General features: G+C 40.9%; 1 protein-coding gene across 3 annotated transcripts in view; it reads right to left on the bottom strand.

Moving 5' to 3' along the window:
* mindy3 (MINDY lysine 48 deubiquitinase 3) overlaps positions 1–27,552 on the bottom strand; it is a 120,867-nt gene that overhangs the window by 24,133 nt on the left and 69,182 nt on the right. For all 3 annotated transcript variants that reach the window (XM_072253736.1, XM_072253737.1, XM_072253738.1), the window contains one exon: positions 17,763–17,835. In XM_072253736.1, coding sequence (XP_072109837.1) covers positions 17,763–17,835 — 73 coding nt within the window. The remainder of the gene's footprint in view (positions 1–17,762; positions 17,836–27,552) is intronic.

Genomic DNA, 27,552 nt, shown 5'->3' with positions numbered 1-27,552 from the left:
CATTTTTTCAAGGGACAGGGTGGGAAGAGTTATAGTCCAGGTAATTGTCTCTAGAGATAGAGACAGAAAGATCGAGAAAGAGGATGAAGGTGTCAGAAATGGACCAGGTAAATTTGAGGGCAATGCTTTACTGTGCCAGCAATGAGGATTCAATTCCTGCTATTGTCTGTAAGGAGATTTTCCCTGTGGCTCTGTGTGTTTCCTCAGGATGCTACAGTTTCTTCCCACATTGCAAAGTCATAGAGGGTAGGGTGGTAAGTTTTAGGCATATTATATCACCACCAGAAGCAATGCAAAACTTTCGGGCTGCCCAGGCACATTCCCAGCCTGTATTGGCCACTGACATAAACGATGCATTCTCACTGGATGTTTTGATATACAGTTGCAAGAAAAAGTTTGGGACCCTTTGCAATTACCTGATTTTCTGCATTAATTACTCATAAAATGTGGTCTAATCTTCATCTAAGGTTACAATAATAGACAAACACAATCTACTTAAACTAATAACACACAATTGTATACCTTCTTGTCAACACGGAGTACACAATTTAAACAATCACAGTCTAGGTTGAAAAAAGTATGTGAACCTCTGAGTTAACGCTGTCTACAAAAGGGATTCGGAGTCAGGTGTTCCAATCAATGAGATGAGATTGGAAATGTGGGTTACAGAGGATGCCCTGCCCTACAAAAAAAAACACACAAAATCAGGTTACTGACAGAGTCTGCTCTTCTCAAGAAAGATCTGTTTATGTGCACAGACGTCCATCAAAACAACTTTCAGAGGACCCTAGAATAAGAATTGTAGAGATGCGTGAAGCTGGAAAAGGCTACAAAAACATTTCTAAAGACCTGAGTGTTCATCAGTCCACAGTAAGAGAAATTGTCTACAAATACAGGAAATTCAGTACTGTTGCTGTCCCTAGGAGTGAGAAACCTGCAAATATCACACCAAGAGCACAATGTGCAATGCTGAAGGAGGTGAAAACAAACTCAAGGGTTAACAGCAAAAGAACTGCAGAAATCTCTAGAACTTGCTAACACGTGTCCACCATAAGAAAAACACTGAACATGATTGGTGTTCAGCGAAAGACACCACGGAGGAAACCACTACTCTCCAAAATAAATTGCTGCACATCTCAAATTTGCAAAGGACCACCTGGTTCTTTCACACACTTCTGAGAAGATGTTCTGCGGACAGATGAGACAAAAGTTGAACTTTCTGGGAGAAATGCACACTGCTATGCTTGGAGAGAAAAGGGCACTGTACACGAACACCAAAACCTCATCCCAACTGTGAAGCATGGTAGAAGGAGCATCACTGTTTGGGGCTGGCTGCTCTGTTGCTTCAGGACTTGGGCGGCTTGTAATTGTTGAGGAAACAATTAATTCAAAATCGTATCAAGATATTTTACAGGAGAATGTCAGAGTTGCAGTCTATCACCTGAAGCTTAGTAGAAGTTGGATGATCCAAGAAGACAATGATCCAAAACACAAGAGTAAATCAACAACAGAATGGTTTAAAAAGAAGAAAATTCATGTTTTGTAATGGCTAAGTCACAGTCCAGATCTTAACCGAAGTGAGATACTGTGGCATGACCTGAAGAGGGCTGTTCATGCAAGGTATCACAAAAATATTGATAAACTGAAACAGTTTTGTATGGAGGAATGGTCTAAAATTCCTCCTCACTGTTGTGCAAGTCTGATCAGCAGTTATAAGAAAAGGTTGGTGGAGGTTATTGCTGCTAAAGGAGGTTCTACCAGCTATTAAATACAAGGTTTTACATAAATTTTCCAGCCTGGACAGTGAATGAGTTTAATCCGTTCAATAAAGAAATGAAAGTACAATTGTTTCTGTGTTTCTAAGTTTAGGCATGTTACGTTTGTCTAATATTGTGACTTAGATAAAGATCAGATCAAATATTATGAGTAATTAATGTAGTAATTGCAAAGGGTTCACAATCTTTTTCTTGCAACTGTACACGTGACAAATAAAGCTATCTATCTAGCTTCAAACAACTCCAATTCTGGCTTCCCACCTTTCAATTTTCAAACACTTGAGTTTTTCAAAAACATCATTGCCTACCTAGCTTAATCTGCACTAATCCCCACTCACTCATCATCCCTGTGCTTGCTATACATCAATTCCCAATCTTCCCCAATGATTCTTTCCTCTTTTCAAATGCCACAGGACAGTTTTCAACTGAAAGCCGTGTGAAAAAGTTGCCCCACAGGTCGCTGTTAAATTTTTCCCCTCACCCTAAATCTACACACCCTAGTTTTAGTGTTCACTACTCTGGGAAAAAGACCAATATATGGGTCTAACAACTCCAAACATTTCTATAAGGTCGATCCTCATTCTGCAATGTTCCAAGGAATAAAGATCCACCATGGTCAACCTCATCTGAACTTAGGCCCTTCAGTCTGGCAACATGCTCCTAACTCATTTCTGCAAAACTTCCAGTAAAATCACATCTTTCCTATAACAGAGTGACCAAAATTATACACAGCACTCCGAGTGCAGCATCACCAATGATTCATACAACTGCAACATGATGAACCAACTCCTATACTCATTATCCTGACTGACAAAGGCCTATGTGAACCAGACTGATGAACACCTTATTCACCATCCTGTCTGTGATGCCACTTTCAATGAACTTTCCAAAATCCATCACCTCACTCTTATTTATATTGACATCCATTTGCCTCAAGCTACTTCCTTAGCTGATCAAGATCCTCCTGAAACCTATACGTATATAAAAAAAAATTAAACCACCACCTTCCGCTTTCCAACTTCGAGAGAATGTTAAATCCACCTTAGTGGGTCTCCATCTTGCCTACTTCCAAACTGCTCACTATTTCACACATCCTGTTTTTCATTTTTATTTTACTAGTAAGTGGCAGTTAAGTGTTAAACAGTAGAAATAGAAATTTATGCCACAGGAGGTGGTTATCTGATATTGAGTCTCTGCCATTAATATAAGTGTAAGATGTGACCAGCACCTGGTGCTCTGTACAGGAATGGTATCAATTTACATCAATGCCCTGATGCTGGTGTTTCACAGCTGGATAGCTCAAGTGTACTGTACTGTGTAAAAGTCTTAAGGCACATATATTCATATAAACATGAGAAAGTGTTTATATATACATACAGCTAGGGTCCCTTCTGCATGGTACTGTAGTAACTTTATGTCATGCACTGCACTGCTGCCTCAAAAGAAAACATTTCATGGCATATGTGAGTGATTATAAAGCTGATTCTGATATGAGTCTTTCTTGTAGACTGAGAGTGGGAAGAGGAGAACCATAGTTGGGAAAAGGGGAAGGAAGAGTGAAGCACCAGAGAGATCTTCTGTATGATCAATAAACCAATTGTTTGGAATTAAACAGTCTCAGGGCAGGGTGTGTCTGCACTTGTGCACTGCTCCCCCCGACATCCTCCTCTGCCATCCATCCCATAACCCTCCCATGACACTCCATCCTCATCATTCCCAACATCATGTGCTCCCACCAGATTTACAACCTCTCCGTTCCACATTGACAAATACAGTACTGTACGTTGTCTCAGGCACCCCAGTTATATTATATATCTAAGACTTTTGTACAATATTGTATATCACATTTACCATATTAATTCTTCTAGAAGACTTCAATGTGTAAAAACATCTGAATAAGGATCTAGTATTAAATGAGGTTACTTAATATCTAAGCACCATGTTTTTCATTGTGGATGAACTGTAAGGTGTGAAACTCATGGATTAACGACCTACAGTTCAACAGGATTAGAAAATTAATGTCACTAGATGCTATTTAAAATTTAACGACTAAAACCAGGCACAAAGGAGGGGGAGAAATAACACCACAGCAGAACAAAAGTTTCATGATGCTCATAAAATCCACAAAATCTACTGCTCTGTTCTTTCACATTTTGAATGTAACTAGAAGAATCAGTTTATAGATACCTTTGAAAAATTAGCTTATTCCACATTTTTTGAGCATTCATCATGAATGTGCTAAAGAAAGGGACAATCTCGCAATGACCAGCTCCTCGTACATCAGTGAGGCCCTGGACAGATCAAAGTATTTCTGTGTGACTGGCTTTGCCCCAAATGAACTTGCCATTTGATGAGATCCTGTCTCCCAGTTATTAAACGGCTAGCAGCAATGGACATATCTAAAACACTGCGTATTGCTTCTTGGTACAGTCTCACAACTCCTACAATATATAACGATGAGTCTTTGAATTGCCAAGATATAGACCGGAAGACCGGAAGAAGCTGCAGAAGGTCGTGAACACGATGCAGCACATCACACACACCAATCTTCCATCTTTGGACTCACTTTACACCGCACGCTGTCGGAGCAGTGCTGCCAGGATAATCAAGGACATGACCCACCCAGCCAACACACTTTTCGTCCCTCTTCCCTCCGGGAGAAGGCTCAGGAGCTTGAAGACTCGTACGGCCAGATTTGGGAACAGCTTCTTTCCAACTGTGATAAGACTGCTGAACGGATCCTGACCCAGATCCAGGCCGTACCCTCCAAATATCCGGACCTGCCTCTCGGTTTTTTTGCACTACCTTACTTTCCATTTTCTATTTATAATTTATCATTTAAATTTTTAATATTTACTATTGATTTGTAATCCAGGGAGCGGAAAGCGCAGAATCAAATATTGCTGTGATGATTGTATGTTCCAGCATCAATTGTTTGGCGACAATAAAGTCTAAAGTATAGAAGACAACAGACCAAACGCTGGTAGTGAGAATTAACAAGGCAGAAGTGAGCCAAGAGGACTGTTTCTATGCTGTATGCCTTTACAACTCTATGATAGATCATCTCAATCTGGAAGTGATCCTGCAAAGATACTCTCACTTGTATTAGTCCCAATTTGCACTTCCTTTCAAGTAAAGTCTTGAAATAAGAACTCCTTTTTACCAAGTAATTTAGTTTTTCAGTATAATCCATTGACATTTATCTTGGTCATTACTTTAACAAGGACTGGAGAAGGAAGAGTTTATGAAGTCAGAGTTCATAGGAAGTAGTCAGTTTTGGGTTGTGAGACCAAATCACCTGCCTGTCTTCATGATTCAGCTGTTCCTCTATTGTACTGACTCAGATCAACACTGTCATGATTGACGTGTTCAAGGGCAGGAAGATGGTGCTGGATTGTTCAAGTCTATAGAGAACTAAATGCCCCATTGCAAAAACTTCAAGATGAGCACATAGTACACTGGAAGGTTAGCAATCTTCCAATATAACTATCTCTAATAAGGAGGAAAAGTTATAATGGGGAGATAAACCAACCTTTGCTAACCAAGGAAATTCTAGAAGGTACTGTACTAAAGGAAAACATGTATAAAATATAACATTTAGAGGTTGGCCAGTAAACTGGGATAAATTTAGATACCAGCAAAAAAGAATTAAATAAAATCAAAAAATATAAACATGATTACAACTTTTGTGAAAAATAAAAATTGAAATTAGTTTATTCAAGTAGATTTTTAAAAAAGTCAAAGTGAACACTGGCTCCTTGCAGAATCAGGCTGGGAAGATAATTATGAGGAACTAAAATATCAGAGTTAAGCAGATATTTGTTTCAGTCATTCTGGTAATATAATTTTCCAGTGCAGGATATATCATTCCTCCCTTATATTTTAGTAGTAATAGTGAAAAATGGAGTGAAGTTAAATACTTGTACCTTCGTAGGATAATCAATATTAGGCAAACTAATAGGGCTTAATGCTGATCAGCACCATCTGTCTTAAAAGTCTGCAACTCAACATCCCAAAAGAAGTGGCTGTAGAAATTGACAATTTAATGCTTGAAATTTTCCAAAACTCCTTAGATTTTGGAGAGGAACGGGAGAATTAGAAAGCCAAAAATAAATGTACGGCTAGTGAGATGAGGTCCATCTGTTTTGGTCGCAGACAACTTGCAGTGAGTTAAGTTTATCTGGGAGGCTGGAATTAAAGTGTGCATGATCAGCCTCTCAAAGCACTTCATAATGGAGAATGTCAGAGCCAAGGGGCAGTACTCATTAAAGCACGTTGCCTTATTTTTCATAAGTACCAGGATGATAGTGGTCTTCTTAAAGCACGTGGGAACCTCAGACTGTACCAGGGAGAGGTTACAGATATCTGCAGATACCCTTGCCAGCTGATCTACACAGGATCTAAGGACAAGGCCACACCACCATTCAGGTTCAATGCTTTTGGCATCTTCATTCTCTGGAAGACCGATCTTAAGTGGCCATAAGTGACTGTGGTTTCTGGTGTATTGGAGGCTATTGGGGTAGATGGTGATAGTCCAACACTCTTCTAGTCAAAGTGTGAATGGAGTATGTTAAGCTCAGCAGGAAGAGATCTGCTGTCTGTTGTCAGCAATGCAGCTCAACTTCAGTTTCCAACCTGTTATAGCCCCGCCATAACTGATGGCTGGGCTGGGACTTAACTTTGGACTGGTATTACCTCTTGACATCTTTGATAACTTTACAGAGGTCATATCTTGATTTCTTGTAAAGGTCAGGGCCATCTGATTTGAAAGCTGCCGTCAAGACTTCAGTAGAAAGTGAATTTCCTGGTTTATCTATGAGTCAGAATCAGGTTTAATATCACTGGCATATGTTGTGAAAATTGTTGTTTTGCAGCAGCAGTACTTTACAACGAAATATATGTATGTATATAAAAATTATTTAAGTAGTGCAAAAAGAGAGCCAAAAAAAAAGTGAGGTAGTGTACATGGGTCCATTGTCCATTCAGAAAACTGATGGTGGTTGGGAAAAAGCTGTTGAGTGTGTGTCATCAAGCTCCTGTACCTCCTCCATGTAGGGGCATGTCCTAGGTGATGAGGCTCCTTAATGACAGATGTCACCTTTTAAAGATGTCCTTGATACTGGGAAGGGTAGTGTGCATGAAGAAGCTGGCTGAGTTTGCAACTTTCTGCAGCTTCCTGTGCAATGGCCCCTCTATACCAGACATTGATGCAACCTGTTAAGGCTGATTTATACTTCCGCGTCAAATGGACGCCATAACCTACGCAAGTGGCCTACGCACGTTGTGAGCATTTATACTTGTGCATTGGTGTGTCTGCGTCGTTCTGCAATTCAGGCACGTCGCGCACCTGCCCTAGCAAGGCTTCACGGTCATGGTAGTCTTTCTCAGGGTAAGCAAGTTTAAAGCGAGTGTCTTTTTTCGTAAAATCAAAATGTGTCCTCCATAATTTCGGAGGCCTGTAAAGCATTGCAGCCAGAGTTCCTTCCCTGCCCTTCAGTCGCCCAATGGGAAGCTACTGCAGTGTAGGAGGAAATGCGATGCTACCAAGCGGACCAATCACAGTTGTTGCGGTCTGCGTTGCCGCTACGCATAGTTACATTTTGGGAGAGGTGCGCATCAGGCTACGGCGTAGGGATCCGCATAGGCATTGCATAGGGTTTGCAGCTACGCTGTACTTACAGCGTTGATTTGACGCATAAGTATAAATCAGCCTTTAGGATGCTATCCACAGTACATCTGTAGAAATTTCCAAGTCTTTGGTAATATACCAAGTCATCTCAAACTCCTCATGAAATATAGCCCCCGCCATGCCTTCTTGGTAACTGCATCACTATGATTTGCCCAGGGTAGACCTTCAGAGATGTTCCTACCCAGGAACTTGAAACTGCTCATCCTTTCCACTGATATTCCGTCTATGAGGACAGGTATGTGTCCCTCGACTTCCCCTTCCTGAAGTCCTCAATCAATTCCGTCTTACTAACATTGAGTGCCAGGTTGTTATTGTGAGATCACTCAACCAGCTGATCTATCCCATTCCTGTGTGCCTCATCACTATCTGATATTCTGAGAACAATATCTGTGTCATAAACAAATTTATAGATGGCATTGAGCTGTGCCTAGTCACATAGGTTTGGGAACACCCAGATTGTTCACTTTCGTATACAGTTTGCAACATACTAGCTGAAACAGTCTGTGGCAATATCATCCTAGTCAAAAGTATTGGAGTATTGTGTACAGTTCTGGTCACCGAATTATAGGTGTGGTAAACCATATATATATGTTGTAACTGGGTTACCTGTCCAGACACGCCCTTCTGCTGACTGCTCCTGTGGCTCCTCCCACAGATGATTGTGCCATTGCTCCTCCTCTCAGTCCAGGGGCAGATACTCAGCGTGGTGGAGGTCACATTTTACTGCTAATAAAAGCCTTTCAGTATCTACTCTACTTCCAGTCTTTTGGAGTTATTGATAGTGCATCAATGGGAAAGATGTCAACAAAATAGAAAGAATACAGAGAAAATTTACTAGAATATTACTTGGGTTTCAGCACCTGAGTTACAGAGAAAGGTTGAACAAGTTGGGTCTTTATTCTTTGGAGCGTAGAAGGTTGAGGGGGGACTTGATAGAGGTATTTAAAATTATGAGGGGGATTGATAGAGTTGACATGGATAGGCTTTTTCCATTGAGAGTAGGGGAGATTCAAACAAGAGGACATGAGTTGAGAGTTGGGGGCAAAAGTTTAAGGGTAACATGAGGGGGAATTTCTTTACTCAGAGAGTAGTGGCTGTGTGGAACGAGCTTCCAGTAGAAGTGGTAGAGACTGGCTCGATATTGTCATTTAAAGAAAAATTGGATAGGTATATGGACAGGAACGGAATGGAGGGTTATGGGCTGAGTGCAGGTCGGTGGGACTAGGTGAGAGTAAGCGTTCGGCACGGACTAGAAGGGCCGAGATGGCCTGCTTCCGCGCTGTAATTGTTATATGGTTATATAGTCTACTGTAGGCTGGTAGCTGAATCACTGAACATGGACCAGTTTACCAACTGAAAGCAGTTACCTTCCCTTCACTTGGCTTCATCCATCACTTTCTAGTTAGTACTCCTTCCCCTCCCCAATCTGCTTATTCTGGCTTCTTTCCCCTTCCTTTCCAGCCCTGATGAATGGGTCTCCACAAGAACTGTTGGCTGTTTATTCCTCTCCATAGATGCTGCTGACCTGCTGAGAATCTCCAGAATTTCACCTGTGTTACTTTCCAGCATCGAAAGAATCTCTCGTGTTTATGTGAATTAGATAGGCCTACATTGTATTCTGATTATGACAACACACTAATTCAGCTTGAAGGAAATAACTGCAATTTTATTAGAGTTCTTGGAGGAAATATTACCCAGTGTGGATAGAGGGAAACCAGCGCATATTGCTTATATTTTTAGATTTATAAAAGACATTTGACAATATGTCACAGAAATTAAGAACTCAGAAAGAAAGCCTTTATAAAGCTATGGCAAAGGAACTTGCTGTCCCTCAAATGAAACACAAAGCCTGCAGATCTGCATGGCAGATAACCAGGAAGGCTCATGGAATATTGACTGTTGTTCCACTAGGATGGAGAATAAAGTTTGGGATGTCTTCCTTCAGTTGTAGTAGGTACTACAACTGAATAACACACAGTTCTGGTTGTTTATTCTCGCTGGAGACAGATGAGGCTTCCCTCAAAGGCATAGGACTTTAGAGCTACTGGAAACTGAATTAATGAATATATTTAAAGTTGACAAATGTTTAACTGGTAAGGACATCAAACGTTATGGGGATAGGGTAGGAAAGTGGTATTAGTCATGAACTTACTGGTTGGCAAGGCAGGCCATCAGTGACCACCAAATATTTGTATTTCTTATGGTAGAAAAGCAAGGTACTACCATCCTTTATACACACATTCTTTCTCTCACTCTCCTTTTTCTCCCTCTGTCCCTCTGACTATACCCCTTGCCCATCCTCTGGGTTCCCCCCCCACCTTGTCTTTCTCCCCAGACCTCCTGTCCCATGATCCTCTCATATCCCCTTTGCCAATCACCTGCCCAACTCCTGGCTCCATCCCTCCCTCTCCTGTCTTCTCCTATCATTTTGGATCTCCCCTTCCCCCTCACACTTTCAAATCTCTTACTAACTCTTCCTTCAGTTAGTCCCGACGAAGGGTCTCGGCCTGAAACGTCGACTCTACCTCTTCCTAGCGATGCTGCCTGGCCTGCTGCGTTCACCAGCAATTTTGATGTGTGTTGCTATCTATATGGGTTTGTTGACTTGTGTGCATCAAGCTGCAGGAATCTCCTAGCTCATTCACGGCTTTTAGTTTGGGTATGTCCGGTATGTTCTCGAAGGCACACGGTCATCTATCCACACAGGTCTTGATGACGTCGGTGACAACTGTGGTGAAAATATTCAGATTCAAAGATGCATCCCTGAATATTGTCCATTCCTGTAAACACTTCTCTGCCTCCCTTAATCATATCTTCTTAGTCCTCACCACTGGTGCTGCGGTCTTTAGTCTCTGCCGTGTATCAAGAGTAGAAGTACAGCCAAGAGATCAGACTTTCTGAAGTGCAGGTGTAGGATGCAATAGAAAGCTTTCTTGATGGTGGTGTAACAATGATCAAGTGTGTTGGCTCCTCTGGTTCCATAGGTGACACGCTGGTGGTCGTTGTTCAGAGACTTCAAGCTGGCTTGGTTGAAATCCCCCACAATAATAGGGAAGGCATCAGGGTGCACTGTCTTGTGACTGCTGATCACAGTGCTCAGCTTCTCCAGTGCCTACCTGACATTGGCCTGAAGTGGAATGTACACAGCTACCTGGATAATGGTGGAAAACTCTTGGCAGATAAAATGGATGACACTTGATCGCTAGATGCTCCAAGTTGGGTGAACAAGATTGAGACAGGACTGTCACAACTGTGCACCACGATGAGTTAATCATAATGCATACTCCCCATCCTCTACCTTTAAGACCCAACTGACCTGTCTTTATGGTGATTGGTGAAACTGTAGGGCTGGAGCACTGCATCTGAAATGGTGGGGGGATAGCCATGTTTCTGTGAAGCAAAGTACACAGCAGTCCCTGATGTCCCTCTGGTACGGTAATCTTGCTGAGGTCATGAATTTTATTTTCTAAGGACTGTACGTTCGCCACCATGATAGTCGGAATTGCGGCAGTCTAAGGCCTCTGCATTTCAATTGTACCTGTAGCAGACATCCCACCAATTCCTCAAGACTCCCGCATATTGATAGCGGCTCCCTGACGCCCGGAAATTATATACAATATCCTGGAAATCGGTTTTTTTGAGAGGGAGAGCAAGCATCCTGATTGGTCTCTCTTGGTGCTAAGTAGACCTATCAGTTTTCTCAGTGGGCGGGCTTTAAGTCGACCTCAAAAATAATGACAGTGTTGCTTGCTGCACTGTTTGCAACACTGACTTTTCTATTACCCATGGTGGGTTAAAATGTAAAAGACATGTTGACAACAGGAATTCTGCAGATGCTGGAAATTCAAGCAACACACACAAAAGTTGCTGGTGAACACAGCAGGCCAGGCAGCATCTCTAGGAAGAGGTGCAGTCGACGTTTCAGGCCGAGACCCTTCGTCAGGACTAACTGAAGGAAGAGTATAAAGACATGTTGAGGTGAGTTTCGCAAGTGTTGTTCGTTCATTAGCATAGCTAACATTATTTAAACTAGCTGGCTAGCTGCTAAGGAGCTACTCTATTGATGTCCTACATGATGAGGGTATATGGGGTGTCGGGGAGGGGTAGCACCTCTGGTAGGGGAACATGTCGCGTCCTTTTCAAGGTGGTTTGTCCACCTTTGGTCCCCACCTGGCACTCAGCTCTCACCTGTGGCTCCCTGTAGCTGTTTGCATGTGACAGCCGCCACACCCCGGGCAACTGCTTCGACAAGCCGGCTAAGCCGGCTAAACCAGGTGAGGGTAGCCAACGGGTCTCAAACCCTTGGTGAGATAGGGAGTTGTCAATCCCAACATGTGAACACGGACTCCGGCGGATTGAGCAGACGAGACCAATGGAAGGTCCAACAGACAATGAGGCAGTCTCTGCAAGCGTTGTGGAACGTGTAGAGCAGGACAAGACACAGAAGACGTCCTGGTCATCTACTGCGCCTAATCCCATCTCCAGCCGTTTCGGCTCTGTCTTGCCACTGGATCCAGATGAGAATTGGGAAGAGATAGTGACGCTGACGCTACGCAACTCCCCCTCATTTTAATCCAAATCACGCGCTAGTCTCAACACCATCATAATGGTGTCAAGTTCCTCATCGATGACAATGGACAAACACACACATGATGAGGCCAAACTCCCTGTAGACTTGCTTAAATGTGTAATAGAATAAACATGATAATATAAGTACATATTTTAATGTCACATTTTCTGCATATACCCAACATGGTTTACAGATTAGACAAAATCACTAAACAAAGTATTACATACACCCTTGGAGGTCGACCGAGGGGCAGAGGTGCTACCTCCCTGAAATGAGTTTTTGCAGGGTGGGATGTCTGCTGCAGCCCAGCGAGTCTCCCCCGCTTTTGTTTTCTTAAAAAGGAACTGTACTCACGACCTGTAAGTGCCATCTGGGATCCTTCGATTTTGAGCATCGATAGATTTTTAAAATCATCTTAAAATTATGTTGCTTTCTGAAGTACCTATGGCTGTGTCTGTGGATTTTAGCTGCAGTAATCCAAAATGGGAATATCTGATGATTTCCATTGAAGCTGCATGCAGAGTTGCCACTTATCAGCACCATCTTGAGTTTTAAATTGCAGAGAGGGAAAAGGGATGGAAAGATGATAGGGTGAGATCAAATCTGGCATGGGGTTAATTCGCCCAATCACAAAGGATAATCATTGCAGCTCAAGAGTGATTATGTTTCTTTGTCTGTGTTATGTGTTGCAAACGGCAGAGCCGAGACTTGTCTAGCAGTTCAAGCTGTAGTTTTGGGAGAGCGCAAAAGTTACACCATTTACATCAGGTATGTCCAGTTCTCACTCAGAGAAAGTGAGTTAGATAACAACGGGATATTCAACATCGCTGCAACATACTCTGAAGCCTACACTGAATCTCACTGAAACAATGTCCCTCCACAAAATGATCACTTGATCAGCTTTTGGTTTCTCCAAGGTACAGATTACACTGTGAACAACACATGAACTACAATAGTTTGGAAGAAGTACAAGAAGCGAATCCTTGCTTCACAGTAAAGATCATCTGGGCCCAGAAGGAGGGGGTGGGGAGGCAAGACCTTCTATGCAACTTAAAAATAACTTTCCTCCCAACCCCTTTGGTTCTGTTGAAGGATCTTAAAAGTGAAAAAGTGTCTGCTTGATTTGGCACTAATTATTTAAATAAACTTCCTTTTGCCTGAGTTTAACTGCACCAGGTTTTGAAATCTCCTGCACTGGCACAGAAGTACCTGAAGTGCCATAAATAAGGCTATTCTTTGTGATCTATGTGCTTCTCTTTAGCAAAAAGATACCCAAGTTAGCCTCGACATTCAAAATTAAGAAAGGTACAAACCCAATGCTTCAACTATTATTGTGTAACTGCACTGGATGCCCAGCACTCAAGTTTTAGTCACTGGAACTTTCAGTGTTAAAACAGAAGCCATTCAGTGACACCCCAAAGTAACAATAAAGAACCTTAGCTCCTGAGCTTCATTTAACATCAATTGGTAAATTGTTTTCTGTCTGTATTATACTTCTAACTATATTTCCCACTATACATTGCACAGTAATACTTGAATGAATGGCCACTTCTACTCTAATACGATATAGAAGTCTTAAACCTACACTTAACAACTCGATACCTCGTGCCCCTCTAGATATACAAAAACTTACCCCGATCTCTCCCCAAGCTTACCTGCTGTTATTCTTCCACCTTAAGGCTGATTTATACTTGTGCGTACGGGCTACGCCGCAGGCCTGATTTATACTTTTGTGTAGCCTTACGCCATAGCGAGCATGCACAGTTGTGTCTGCGTCGCTCTGCAATTCACCACCAAAACGCTAGTTGGCAGTGGGGTTTCTATGCCACTGTGTTGAGTTTCTTCGTGAGAGACATGGACAAGAAAATGCATTTCAAGTATTTTCGGATGTCAGCAGGTAGATTTGACGATTTGGTTCATCGTCTCCAACCATTTATTTCCCATCACACATGGCGGAGAAAAGCAACCAGAAATGCGTAGGAGGAAATGCGATGCTACCAAGCGGACCAATCATAGTTGCTGCAGTCTGCGTTGCCACGACACGTGAGCTACTTTTTTGAGGAGGTGCACATCACCCTACAGCGTAGGGTACGCGGTGCCTACGGCGTACATTTGACGCAAAAGTATAAATTGGGCTTTATACTCCTTCATATTGACATTTTGCTCAAATAATCATTAGAGGTAGTGATCATTTTCCAAATGGAACTTGCTTCCACTGCATAAAAACTGTCAAACTGAAATCTCACAGCAGAATGAGCAAAACTGAAAGAAAAATTTTAAAATAACTGGACAGAAATCAATTTCTTCCCTGATCTAAGCAAAATCACTGGTCTAACTGCACCATTTGAAATTAGCATTGCACATATTATTTACAGCTGCAACCATATATAGTTTGACTTAAATATACTAGAAGCTCAATCCAAAAAGCATTACACATTATAATCTTATTTTTAAGGCCCACTCTGATAAGATCTCTTTAGATTAGATATTTGTTAAATATTTGTTAAAGTTAGCATTAGATATTCACTAGATTAAATGATGACTGCACAGCATGTACAATGCATTTTCTGCGAGTTATTCCACCAGTCAACACTAACAATTCTCCTACTTATTTTACTCTCTGGGGAAAGGGAGAATGCATTTATAAATATTAACACACTTTGTTCAATTGAAAACAGAATGAATAGGCCAATTAAGCCCATCAGGTCTATGTTGGCTCACAGCAACTTTATTCCTTTCCTGATTTTCCCTGTAACTGCTCCTTCCATCAGTTTTCCATCATATTTCCATCAGTTCTCTGGAGATTCTACTTTTCATCCACAAACTAGGGGCAGTTTAGTGGAAATTAATCTAACAACCGGCATTTCCTTGGAAGGTTTGAAGAAACGAGAGGGGCCAAACACAACCTGCAAAAGCCACATGGACAGCACTGGGGGTTAGGATTGAATCTGGGTCACTGAAACTATGAAGCAGCAACTCTTAGCAACGTTCCACTCTTACAAAAAGAATTTTAAAACGTAGCCTTGAAGTATGTTGAAAGGCATGGACAGAGTGGATGTGGCAAAGTTGTTTCCCATGATGGGGGAGTCTAGTACGAGAGGGCATGATTTAAGGATTGAAGGGCGCCCATTTAGAACAGAAATGCGAAGAATTTTTTTTTTAGTCAGAGGGTGGTGAATCTATGGAATTTGTTGCCACGGGCAGCAGTGGAGGCCAAGTCATTGGGTGTATTTAAGGCAGAGATCAATAGGTATCTGAGTAGCCAGGGCATCAAAGGTTATGGTGAGAAGGCAGAGGAGTGGGACTAAATGGGAGAATGGATCAGCTCATGATAAAATGGCAGAGCAGACTCGATGGGCCGAATGGCAGGCTTCTGCTCCTTTGTCTTATGGTCTAAGTACAAAAGTACAGGACCAAAATAACTAGGAAAGGTCAGAAAAATGTACAGGAGGCTAGAATGGGAAAAGGGATCATATCAGTATCAAGTGTAGGAAGTTGCACAGTTAAATAGTCATAAATGCATGGTGGGTTTTCTAAGTATGGGCAATTCATATCAGAATGTATTAATGGAACAAATACAATAATACTAGTCTTAATCAAAACCACTGCTAAATCAATAAAAATAAGAGCTTATGTAAATCATATTCTATATAAATTATCCAAATTGTTTGATTATTAAATTTCACTTTCAGAGGAACAACTAGAGTTGCTTCCTTTGGATGCAAGAAAACCTAAATGAATTACATAAAACTGAGGCTCAGGCCGTGTGCACAGAACAGGAAGGATCAATTTCCCTAAGCAGTCAGAATAGCTTTGGAGAAAGAAACAGGTAGGATTAAAAGCCTTGCAAACCAAATCTAAACTAAACAAAGGTGGAATTCTGGAACACATCGCCGCTCGAGGCAAAAACTCTCATCACATTTAAGTAGTACCTGAATAAGCCACAATATCACTGATTGATAACTGAGAATTGGGAGAAATCTTAAAATACTTTATTAGCTGCAACTGACATGATTTTACACAAGACTATTATTAAAAATGATAGCAACTAAAGAACAAAATTCAGTTAAGTAAAGCCAGCATGCAATCTTCATTTAAGCTTCCATAGTCAGATGATCAGAAAATAATGTATTAACTCTAAAACTGCTAAATGAATAGATTAATTACATTGTTTTCCTTACAAGGAAATGGGTAACAGTACATGCAAATGTACTGTTCAAAATATTTTTTTTTAAATTATTCATCACATATTGTTCTAAATTGTCATGTCAGCATTTCGATTGTTTCTTTTGTCAAACCATAAGGATGTAGTTACATGCTCTGTAACATGCCTTCAGAATGTCACTGTGCCAACTTTGAAGACAGGAACATGCTCCTAAAAACCAGGATATCCAGCCTCAAAAGCAATTTGAAACATTTTCTCCATTATCCTGCACTCACGAGATACTATGGATTTTTCAAAAGTAACTCAGACACGCAAAAATCCATAATATACAGAAAACATCTCAAGCTAGGTTTAAAAACACAAACAAAGAATATTTTGTGGATTTCATAAAGGGGAGGTCAGGAGAAGACACATCAGTCCTCATTGAGGGGTCAGCAGTGGGAAGAGTGAGCAGTCTCAAGTTCCTGGGTGTCAATTTCTCAGAGGATTCTCCTATTTCAACACAGTGATGCATGCCAGGGACTCTACTTCGTTAGGTGTTTGAGAAGATATGATATGTCATTAAAGACGTGCTAATTTCTATAGATGTATGGCGGAGAGCATTCTGACAGTTTGCATCATAGCCTAGTATGGAGGCTCCAATGCACAGAACTGCAAAAGGCTGCTGAGGGTTGTTGCTTCAGCCAGCTCTATCATGGGCAGAATCACCCCCACCAAAGACAACTGTAAGAGGGAGTGCATTTAGCAGGCAGCATCCATCACTTGAGGATCTTCACCATCCAGGATCTCATTATTACAACTGGGGAGGTGGTAAAGGATCCTAAAGATTCATATATAACTTCTCTGCCATCAGATATCTGAGGAGTCCATGAACACTAAATCATATTCTTTTTCTGCACTACTTATTTTGCAATTCATAGCAATTGTATGTCTTTGCACTGTACTGCTGCCACAAAATTTCATTACATACAAGTCAGTGAAAAACCTGACTCTGAAATGTAGATTAATTTCCCTGATTGAATGGATATTTACTGATAAGAATATGAGCAATATCCTTATCACAGTCTATGTAGCAATTGATATCTGTCTCAATCACCCAATGCTACCAAGATATGCCACAAAAAGACTCCGGTAAAAAGGTCGAAATACTTCTGTTTATGGATGACCAAAGAATCCTAAAAAGCAGCTCTTACATTTTCAACCTTATCAGGTCTCCTTTATTGTCATAATGCTCAACTCCGTATTTAGTAATGGAATGGGATTCCTTGACCAGGAACAGAATTTAAAGCAAGTGACTACCCAACTAATTTCTTAAAAAGATTAATATCAAAGCATTTTATAATAGCTCAAGGTACATTATAGAGGAATTAATGCATTAGAAAAGATTTCTTCTCAATAGACAACTGCTCCAATTCCTACATTGTGACATTTATATTAAATTTGTTTTCTGATTATAGATACCAATTGCTTGCCTGACACAGTAACAAGTATAATCCTTTAATACAAATTTACAAATAATTTAAATAACTGGAAAACTATAATTTATAATTGAAACTAAATTACCTTCAGGATCATATGTTTGGAATACTCTTCTAGCTTGTTCCCAAGGAGTTTCTGGGGCAACTAAGGACATTTCCTGGAAAAAGAAAGTACCCCATGTCTCAAAAGACCTGTAGTAACTTTTTGGTTCCTTTGAAGAATAATACAAAAGATTTGCATAGAAAATTGCTGTGCCTCAGAGCATTCTGAAGCACTAAGAAGTGTTCCATTATGGCAAGAAATATAGATAATGAAAATCAATGTCATAAAAAAGCAGTTTCTTGCATGCAACTGCATACTCTTCCATACCTAAAATTGGTGCAATTCTAAAAGCAGCCCAACTCTTCACCCTTGCATATAGTGCCTACAATTTTTGAAACCTAGATTGCATATTTCTTTCATCTTTACCAAAGCTCAGCAATACCTGAGTGAGATTAAAAAACAGTAACTCACAGGCCTGAGACTTCTATAAAGGTAAACAGGCAAGACAAGAGTGATTTGATACAAAGAACAAAAGTTTGCCCATTCAGCAAACTGGAATTCCAATGTGAGATTCAAGAAGAATGGAAGAATTAGAACCTGAATCAGAACTTCATTGCCCACTTTTCAGAAGCTTACTGACACTAGCCCCAAGCATCACCTTTAAGAACAAGTTTACCTTCCCCACTTCAAAACTAGCAAAGTAAACTCAGCAAAACTTCTTGTACAAGGACTTATGTTAAAAATGTCCAATAGTCAATAAAACTAGCTAAAAGAAAATACAGCCATTTCAGAAACATGAAATGTTTCTATGTAATTTTGCTGTATTCTCCACGTAAGCTCTGCTGACTCTCTAGTAAATATTCACAAACCATGAATTTAAGAGTTAAAACATAAATAAATAAACTAAGGTAAACTAATGAAAAGCACAATTTTTTTTATTGGTTTCCCAAACTGATATCTATAAATCACTAATTCTACAATCTTGTTTAAAATATTCTGGAAACTATTCCCTGTGTTCTTTGCCTTGAGAATTTGTATTTAGCATTAGACTCACATTTATAAATAGTATACTGCTACAAATTACTGTCCACTTGAACAAAAACTATGTAAAGATTCATTCTCAGCCAAATAGAAACGTATTTGTCATTTAGTGTAGCTAATTATGATTACAAAGTCATGCTGTGGCAAACCTTAAAGCTTGCAAATGCCCATGCTCTGCCATACTATACTATAGCTACAACATATAGCAATGAGATCTTAATTTCAGTGAATCAAAAATAATGAAAGATAAAAAACAGCAATAAGAACAAGTGTTTCTTGTAACTTGCTTTTTACACTTCTAATCCTCTGCATTTGCATTAAAAGTATTGAGCATTTGTAAAGTAATCTTACCATAAGATCAGGGAAACAGTTTTTCAAATGTCTCTTTCAATTTCATTATATCCCTTTTAAGACCCAATTCAATGGTGACCAGTTCCCCATTATTTTCAAGGTCTTCTTTTATATTAAATCAACAATGCCAAACAATAGGGTACAAGTAGGCTTAACATAGAAAGCATTAAACTAAACTTGAATCAATGAAGGATGCTCAACAGCTGTGGTAGAGCTCAAATGTTATCACGTTTTACAAAGTAAAATCAAGCAACATAGGTGACAACAGTGCTTTGCTTCCAGATGAGCTCAATGCCTTCTATGCTTGTTTTGACTGTCAAGACATGGATGAACCATCACAAACTCCCACTGATCTAATGATCCTGAGATTCCCGTCAGAGGCCGACATGCGAGCATCCTTCAAGATGGTGAATCCACTGGAAGTATCCAGACCAGATGGGATACCTGGCCAAGTACTACAGACCTGCGCTGATCAATAGGTTGGAGTGTTCACTGAGACCTTTAATCTCTTGCTTCAGCAGTCTTCAATTACATCAATGACTATCCTCCAGTAGCATTTATGTCCACTGTGACGAAGTGCTTCGAAATATTGGTGATGAAACATATCAACTCCTGCCTGAGAAGCAACTTGGATCTGCTCCAATTTGCTAAATGGCACAACTGGTCCACAGAAGATGCCACTTCATTGGGTCTTCACTCAACCCTAGAACAGCTGGACAGCAAAGATGCATACATCATCCCCTCAAGACTAATCAATAAGCTTCAAGACCTTGGCCTCTATAACTCCCTGTGCAATTGGTCCTCGATTTCCTCACTTGCAGATCCCAGTCAGCTCGGATTTGCAACATCATCTCGATCAGCACATGGGGCACCACAAGGCAGTGTGCTTAGCCCCCCGCTTCACTCACTTTATATTTATGACTGTGAAGCTAAGCACAGCTCCAATGCCAGATTTAAGTTTGCTGACAACACCAATGCCATAGGCTGAATCAAATGTGGTGATGAATCAGCATATAGGAAATAAACTGAAAATCTGGCTGTGTGGTGCCACAACAACCTCTTATTCAATCTCAGAAAGACCAAGGAGCTGATTATTTACAACAGGAGGAGGAAACCGGAAGGCAATGAGCCAATCCCCATTGAGGGGAATCGGAGGTGGAGAGGGTCAGCAACTTTAAATTCCTCAGTGTTATTATTTCAGAGGACCTGTCGCAGGCTGAGCACATAGTGCAATTACAAAGAAAGCACAGCAGCGCTGCTACTTCCTTAGGAGCTTAGCAGATTCAGCATGTCATCTAAAATCTAAAACTTCTATAGATGTGTGGTGGAGAATATATTGACTGGCTGCATCACAGCGTGGCATGGAAACACTAATGTTTTTGAATGTAAAATCCTACAAAAAAGTAGCGGATATGGTCCAGTCCATCGCGAGTAAAGCCCTCTGCAACACTGAGCAAATCTATATGGAGCTTTGTTGCAGGAAAGCAGCATCCATCATCAGGGACCCCACCACCCACGTCATGCTCTTCTCACTGCTGCCATCAGAAAGAAGATACAGGAGCCTCAGTACTCACACCACCAGGTTCAAGAATAGTTATCATCCCCCAAGCATCAGGCTCATGAACCCTCACTGAACTGTTCCCACAATCTATGGACTCACTTTCAAGGACACTTCATCTCATGTTCTTGGTATTTATTGCTTATTTATTATTATTATTTATTTTTATGGATTTGGGTTCAGAGAGCATTTTTCATAATACTGTTCCATTGCTTCGAGGACTGCTGTAAGTCGTACTTCAACTCTTGGAAGGAGTTAACTTGTGTTGCTATGCAAAGGTCATCTGCATAGATAAACCTGCGTGTGTTAGGAAGGGTTGGTTGGTCGTTTGTGTAAACATTAAATAGTAGAGGTGCCAGGACTCATACCTGTGGTAGTCAGTTCTTTTGTGGACGCCACCCACTCTTAATTCCATTCATTTCTACATAAAATCTACGATTTTCTTGGAGGCTTCTTATTACTTGGACTCTGGTTTCGTTTTTTTTTAACATTTTAGATAATTTCAATAGAGGGCCTCTGTGATTCACAGTGTCGTATGCTGCTATTAAGTCGACGGATACTGCCCCTGTGATTTGTCACATTTCAAAGCCATCCTCAATATACTGGGTTAAGTTCAGGACTTGACTGCAGCAAGAGCGGCCTGGCCTGAACCCGGCTTGGTCTGGTGTTAGAAGATCTTCGACTAAGGGGGATGTTCTTTTTAGTCTAAGTCTCTCAGAGTTCTGTAGTTTTTAGGAATGTTGGGGTCTTTACTGGGTTTTAGAAGAGCAACAACTTTGGCTCTTCTCCACTTTTTAGGTATTTTTAATGACCTTAGGCAACAGTTAAAAAGAGGCAGAAGCCAGTGGAGTACTTTAGGTTCAAGATGTTGAAGGAATTCATTAAGAATCCAATCTATGCCAGCAGCTTTGTTGGATTTTAGCTGTGATACTTCATCCTTCAATTCTTCTAGGGTGAGGGGGGCAAGTTATTATTCCCATTTGAGAGAGCTGACTCCATCTCCTGATGTTGCTTTTTCTTTTGCTTCCGTTCCTTATTATTTGGTCGACCATCCAACTCCAATTTACCTGGGCACTCTCATTTGGATAGGACGCTCTCATTTGCCACCCACATCCAAAAACTCAGAGGGAAAATTGGCTCTCGCAATTCTCTCTTGAAAAAATTAGCAGGCACGAAATGGGGAGCTAACGCTCACACACTGAGATCAACTGCCCTAGCACTCTGCTATTCATCTGCAGAATATTGTGCACCTATGTGGGGCAGATCAGCCCATGCGAAGAAAATAGACCCATCGCTTAACGAAGCCTGCCAAATAATCACGGGCACTCTGCGCCCCACACCCACTAACATCACTTACAGACTTGCAGGCATTGCTCCTCTAGAGATCCAAATACACACTACAACAAAAATTGAAAAAGGTAAATGGAACTCGGATCCACGGCACCCACTACATCATCATGCGCCAGTTTCCAACCGCCTAAAATCGAGGAAAAGCTTTGCTACAGTGGAGGAATTACTGCACAGAACATCCCCCCCAAACATACAGGATTGATCTCTGGCAACAAACAGAAGCCAGAACCCCACCAAACAATACAGTGCAAGACCCCACAGAAATGTTGCCAGATGGGGCACTGCTTGATAGATGAAACTGGTGCACTCTCAACGGAGCGAGAGAGAGAGTTTGTAGGACAGAAGACAATATGGTGAAGTGGGGTTTAAAGGCCAGCGAATCCTGTGAGTGTGGTGAAAGGATGTAGAACATTGAACACGTTCTGCGCAACTGCCCACTTTCACCTGATTTAGCTGACACTGACCTGCTCAACATCAACCAAGCAACACTAGAGTGGCTGGCTGTGTGGTGTGACAAGCTATGATGATTTCTTTTTATATTTGCTGCTTGTTTTCTTTAGCACACTGGTCGTCCGCCCTATTGGTAGTCTTGCATTGCTTCTATAATGGTTATTGGATTTATTGAGAATGCCTTGCGAGAAAATGAAACTCAGGGTGGTATCTGGTGACATCTACATTCTTTAAGAATAAACTTACTTCAAACTTTGAACATTACAACCTCAATTTCTTGACTGAGCTGCAATTATGTAGTAAGACACTCAACAGTTTGTACAATTTTTGTTTTACTACCAGATTAACAAAGTCAAGTGGAGGAGCCAAAATAAATTCAAGCCCTTCTTTAGATGAAATAAACCAAGATAAAAAATCTTTAATGCATTATTTTAAAGGAAGACATGGGAATTAGCTCCAGTAGTCTGACTAATATTTATCACTGGAAAATCATAAATGTCATTCCACTCTTTAAGAAGAGATGGAGACAAAAAAACCCAGGAAATTATAGGCCAGTTAGCCTAACTTCAGTCATCGGCAAGATTTTAGAGTCCATTATTTTGGATGAGTTTTGGAATACTTGGAACCACATCATAAAATAAGCTGAAGTCAGCATGGTTTCCTTAAGGGGTGATCTTACTTGACAGGTCTGTTGATGAAATAACAAGGTTGATAGACAAAGGAGAGATAGTGGATTTTGTTTACTTGGATTTTCAGGCAGGCTTTGACCAGGTGTCACACGAGACTGTGAAGATAGGAGCCCATGGTATTACATGAAAGGTATTAGCATGGATAGATTGGATAGAATCTGCCAGTGACTAGTGGCGTCCACAAGGTTCAGTGTTCGGTTCACTGCTTTTCACATGTTAATGATCCAGATAACTTGATAACTTTGAGGTCAGGTTTGCGGAGGAGGGGGTACTGCTGGCAAAGTGACAGGTGGATACAACAGAAGGAAATGTATGCTAATGCACTTTGGCAGAAGGAATAAAGGTGTAGACTATTTTCTAAATGGGGTGACAATTCAGAAATAAGAGCTGCAAAAGTGAACAGTGTATAGGAAAGATAGAAAAGTAGGTAAAGAGGGCGGCGTGGCCCTGATGGTAAGTAACGATATCAAATCAATAGAAAGAAGGGACATAGGATCAGAAGAGGCAGAATCCTTATGGGTAGAAATAAGAAATGGCAAGGGTAAAAAGACACTAATAGCAGTTATATACAGGCCTCCAAACAGCAGCCGGGATGTGGACTACAAGTTGCAGCTGGAAATAGAAAAAGCGTGTCAGAAGGAAAATGTCAAGATAATTATGGGGGATTTTAATATGAAAGTGGATTGGGAAAGTCAGGAAGTTAATGGATCTCAGGAGAGGGAGTTTGTAGAATGCCTACAGGATGGCTTTTTGAAGCAGCTTGTCCAGAAGCCCACCAGGGGACCGGCTGTTTTGGATTGGGTGCTGTGTAACGAACCTGAGACGATTAGGGAGCTGGAGGTAAAGGAACCCCTTGGAAGTAGTGATCATAGTATGATTGAGTTCAGTTTCAAATCTGAAAAGGAGAAGCTGGTATCAAGTGTATCGATATTTCAGTGGAACAGGGGAAATTACAGTGGTATGAGAGAGGAACTGGCCCAAGTCGATTGGAAAAGCTAAATGGAGGGACCGCAGAGCAGAATTGGATGAAATTCCTACAAGAAATAAGGAAAATGCAGGAAAAATATATTCCAAGAAAAAAAGAAAATCATGAATGGAAAAATGGCACAAATGTGGCTAACGAGAGAGGTTAAGGCAAAAATAAAAGGAAAAGAAACAGCATACAAGGAAGCAAAAATTAGTGGGAAAAATGAGGACTGGAAGACTTTTAAAAACTTACAGAAGGAAACTAAGAAAGTTATTAGGCAAGAAAAGATGAATTATGAAAGGAAGTTGGCGATTAACATAAAAAAGGATACTAAGAGTTTTTTTTTAAATATATGAAGAGTAAAAGAGTGACAAGGGTAGATACGGGACCGATTGAAAATGATGCTGGAGAAATTATAATGGATAACAAAGAGATGGCGGAGGAACTGAATGAGTATTTTGCATCAGTCTTCACAGTGGAAGACATGAGCAATATACCTGATAGCCAGAGGTATCAGGGAATAAAATTAGGTACAGTCAAGATTACTAGAGAGGAAGTGCTTGGGAAGCTAAGTGGACTAAGAATAGATAAGTCTCCCGGTCCGGATGAGGTGCACTCAAGGGTTCTGAAGGAGGTGGCTTTGGAGATTGTGGAAGCATTGGAAATGATCTTCCAGGAATCAATAGACTCTGGCATCGTTCCGGAGGACCGGAAGGTCGCAAATGTAGTTCCCTTATTTAAGAAAGGAAGGAGACAGCAAAAAGAAAATTACAGACCTATTAGTCTGACATTAGTAGTTGGAAAGATATTGGAGTCAATCCTCAAGGACGAGGTTATGAAATACCTCAAGGTGCATGACAAGACAGGCCGAAGCCAGCATGGTTTCATGAAGGGAAGATTCTGTCTCACCAATCTATTGAAATTTTTTGAGGTAATCTCGAATAAGATTGACAAGGGAGAGGCTGTGGATGTTGTGTATTTGGATTTTCAAAAGGCCTTCGATAAGGTGCCGCATATGAGGCTGCTTAATAAGATGAGAGCCCATGGAATTATAGGAAAGATATTGAAATGGGTGGAGCATTGGCTGATAGGCAGAAAGCAAAGGGTGGAAATAAAGGGATCCTATTCTGATTGGTTGCCGGTTACTAGTGGTGTTCTGCAGGGGTCGGTGTTGAGGCCGCTTCTTTTTACGATGTATATCGATGATTTGGATTATGGATTAAATGGTTTTGTGGCTAAATTTGCGGACGACACCAAGATAGGTGGAGGAGCAGGAAATGTTGAAGAGACGGAAAGGTTGCAGAGAGACTTAGTTTAGGAGAGTGGGCAAAGAAATGGCAGATAAAATACAACATTGACAAATGTACGGTTGTACATTTCGGAAGAAGAAATAATCGGGCAGATTATTATTTAGATGGGCAGATTATTATTTAGATGGGGAAAAAATTCAAAAATCAGAAGTGCAAAGGGACTTGGGGGTCCTCGTGCAGGATACCCTAAAGGTTAACCACCAAGTTGGATCGGCGGTAAGGAAAGCGAACGCTATGTTGGCATTCATTTCAAGAGGAATAATGTATAAGAGTAAGGAGGTGTTGATGAGGCTCTATGGGGCATTAGTGAGACCTCATTTGGAATACTGTGTGCAGTTTTGAGCCCCCTATCTTAGAAAGGATGTACTGATGTTGGAGAGGGTTCAGAGAAGATTTACGAGGATGATTCCTGGAATGCAGGGGCTAACATATGAGGAGTGTTTGTCAGTTCTTGGATTGTATTCATTAGAGTACAGAAGAATGAGAGGGGACCTCATAGAAACATTTCGAATGTTGAAAGGTTTGGACAGAGTAGATTCGGAAAGGTTGTTTCCCTTGGTGGGTGAGTCCAGGACAAGAGGCCATAGTCTTAGAATTAGAGGGTACCCAGTTAAAACAGAGATGAGGAGAAATTTTTTTAGCCAGAGGATCGTGGATTTGTGGAATTCGTTGCCACATACAGCTGTGGAGGCCCGATCATTGAGGGTGTTTAAGGAGGAGATTGACAGGTATCTAATTAGTCAGGGTATCAAGGGGTATGGGGAAAAAGCCGGAAATTGGAACTAGATGGGTGAATAGATTAGCTCATGGGGGAGCTGCGGAGCAAACTCGATGGGCCGAATGGCCTACTTCTGCTCCTTTGTCTTGTGATCTTGTGAAAAGGTAAACTTGCAGGCTAAGCTGTTAGCAAAGCAGGCAAATGTAATGCTAAGGCTTTATAGAGACTTGATCAGGTCACATTTCATGTACTGTTAGCAGTTCTAAGCCCCATATTTAAGGATATGCTGGCGTGGGAGGGTTCAGAGGAGGTTTACAAGAAAGATCCTGGGGATAAATGGGTTCATGGATGTGGAGCATATGGCAGCTCTAGGCCTATACTCATTGGAGTTTATAAGGATAAAGGTGAGGGGTGGGTGAGAGAACCTGATTAAAACCCACTGACTATTGAAAAGCCTCGATAGAGTGGATGTGAAGAGCATGTTTCCAACAGTGGGAGAGTTGAGGATCAGAGGGCACAAAAGAATATCCTTTCACAACACAAAATCTGGAAAGGCTGTTTCAACAACCTCAATTTTTGATACTACACAAATACTACTTGGACTAAAATATTAGTAGATGAACACCCAAGTTATATAAAACTACTTCCAGGGACCAAGTCTGGGGTTTCCCAAAGGAGACCCCTGCTGTCACTAAGGATAGGTAGCTAAACTCCGGGATTTTCTTACTTTCGTTACTTTGCTACATTCACTTCGGAATTAATCCAATAATCCCATTTCCAAGTCAAAAAGAGCAATGCTACAAACTGTGCTGCAGATACTACTATTTCCATTCACAAAACAGATTATCTGTGTACCATGACACAAGCCCAGTAACCAATTTTTCAACATTTCATACCACGGTCAAGAACAGCTTCCCAAGCAAGATTACTGAACCTTTGGTTGATTTCCATACTCTACAAAATGAACTTGCAAAAACAAATTATATACACACATCTAAAGAAGTCTTGAACTATAATTTTAAAATATGAATATTGAAAGTAATATTATTCGTGGTTCATATAGTTTGAAATAGATTCAAGAACAAAAACCTATGTAGGAAGTGATAGGTTAAAGAACAGCAAACCTGAACCTTGAATAAAAACTACACCAGCAACTGGTATAATAAATGGATTTCCGGAAAGAAAACACAAAAAAAAATAAAATCAATAGCATTACCTAATTTAGAAACATAGAAAATCTACAGCACAATACAGGCCCTTCAGCCCACAAAGCTGTGCTGAACATGTCCTTACCTGAGAAATTTCCTAGGGTTACCCATAGCCCTCTATTTTTCTAAGCTCCATACACCTGTCCAGGAGTCTCTTAAAAGACCCTAAAGTATCCGCCTCCAACCACAG

The sequence above is a fragment of the Mobula birostris genome, chromosome 3 (assembly GCF_030028105.1).
Source record: "Mobula birostris isolate sMobBir1 chromosome 3, sMobBir1.hap1, whole genome shotgun sequence".
Lineage (NCBI taxonomy): Eukaryota > Metazoa > Chordata > Chondrichthyes > Myliobatiformes > Myliobatidae > Mobula > Mobula birostris.
Note: the sequence above shows the minus strand (reverse complement) of the source record. Positions and strands in the feature narration are given on the sequence as shown.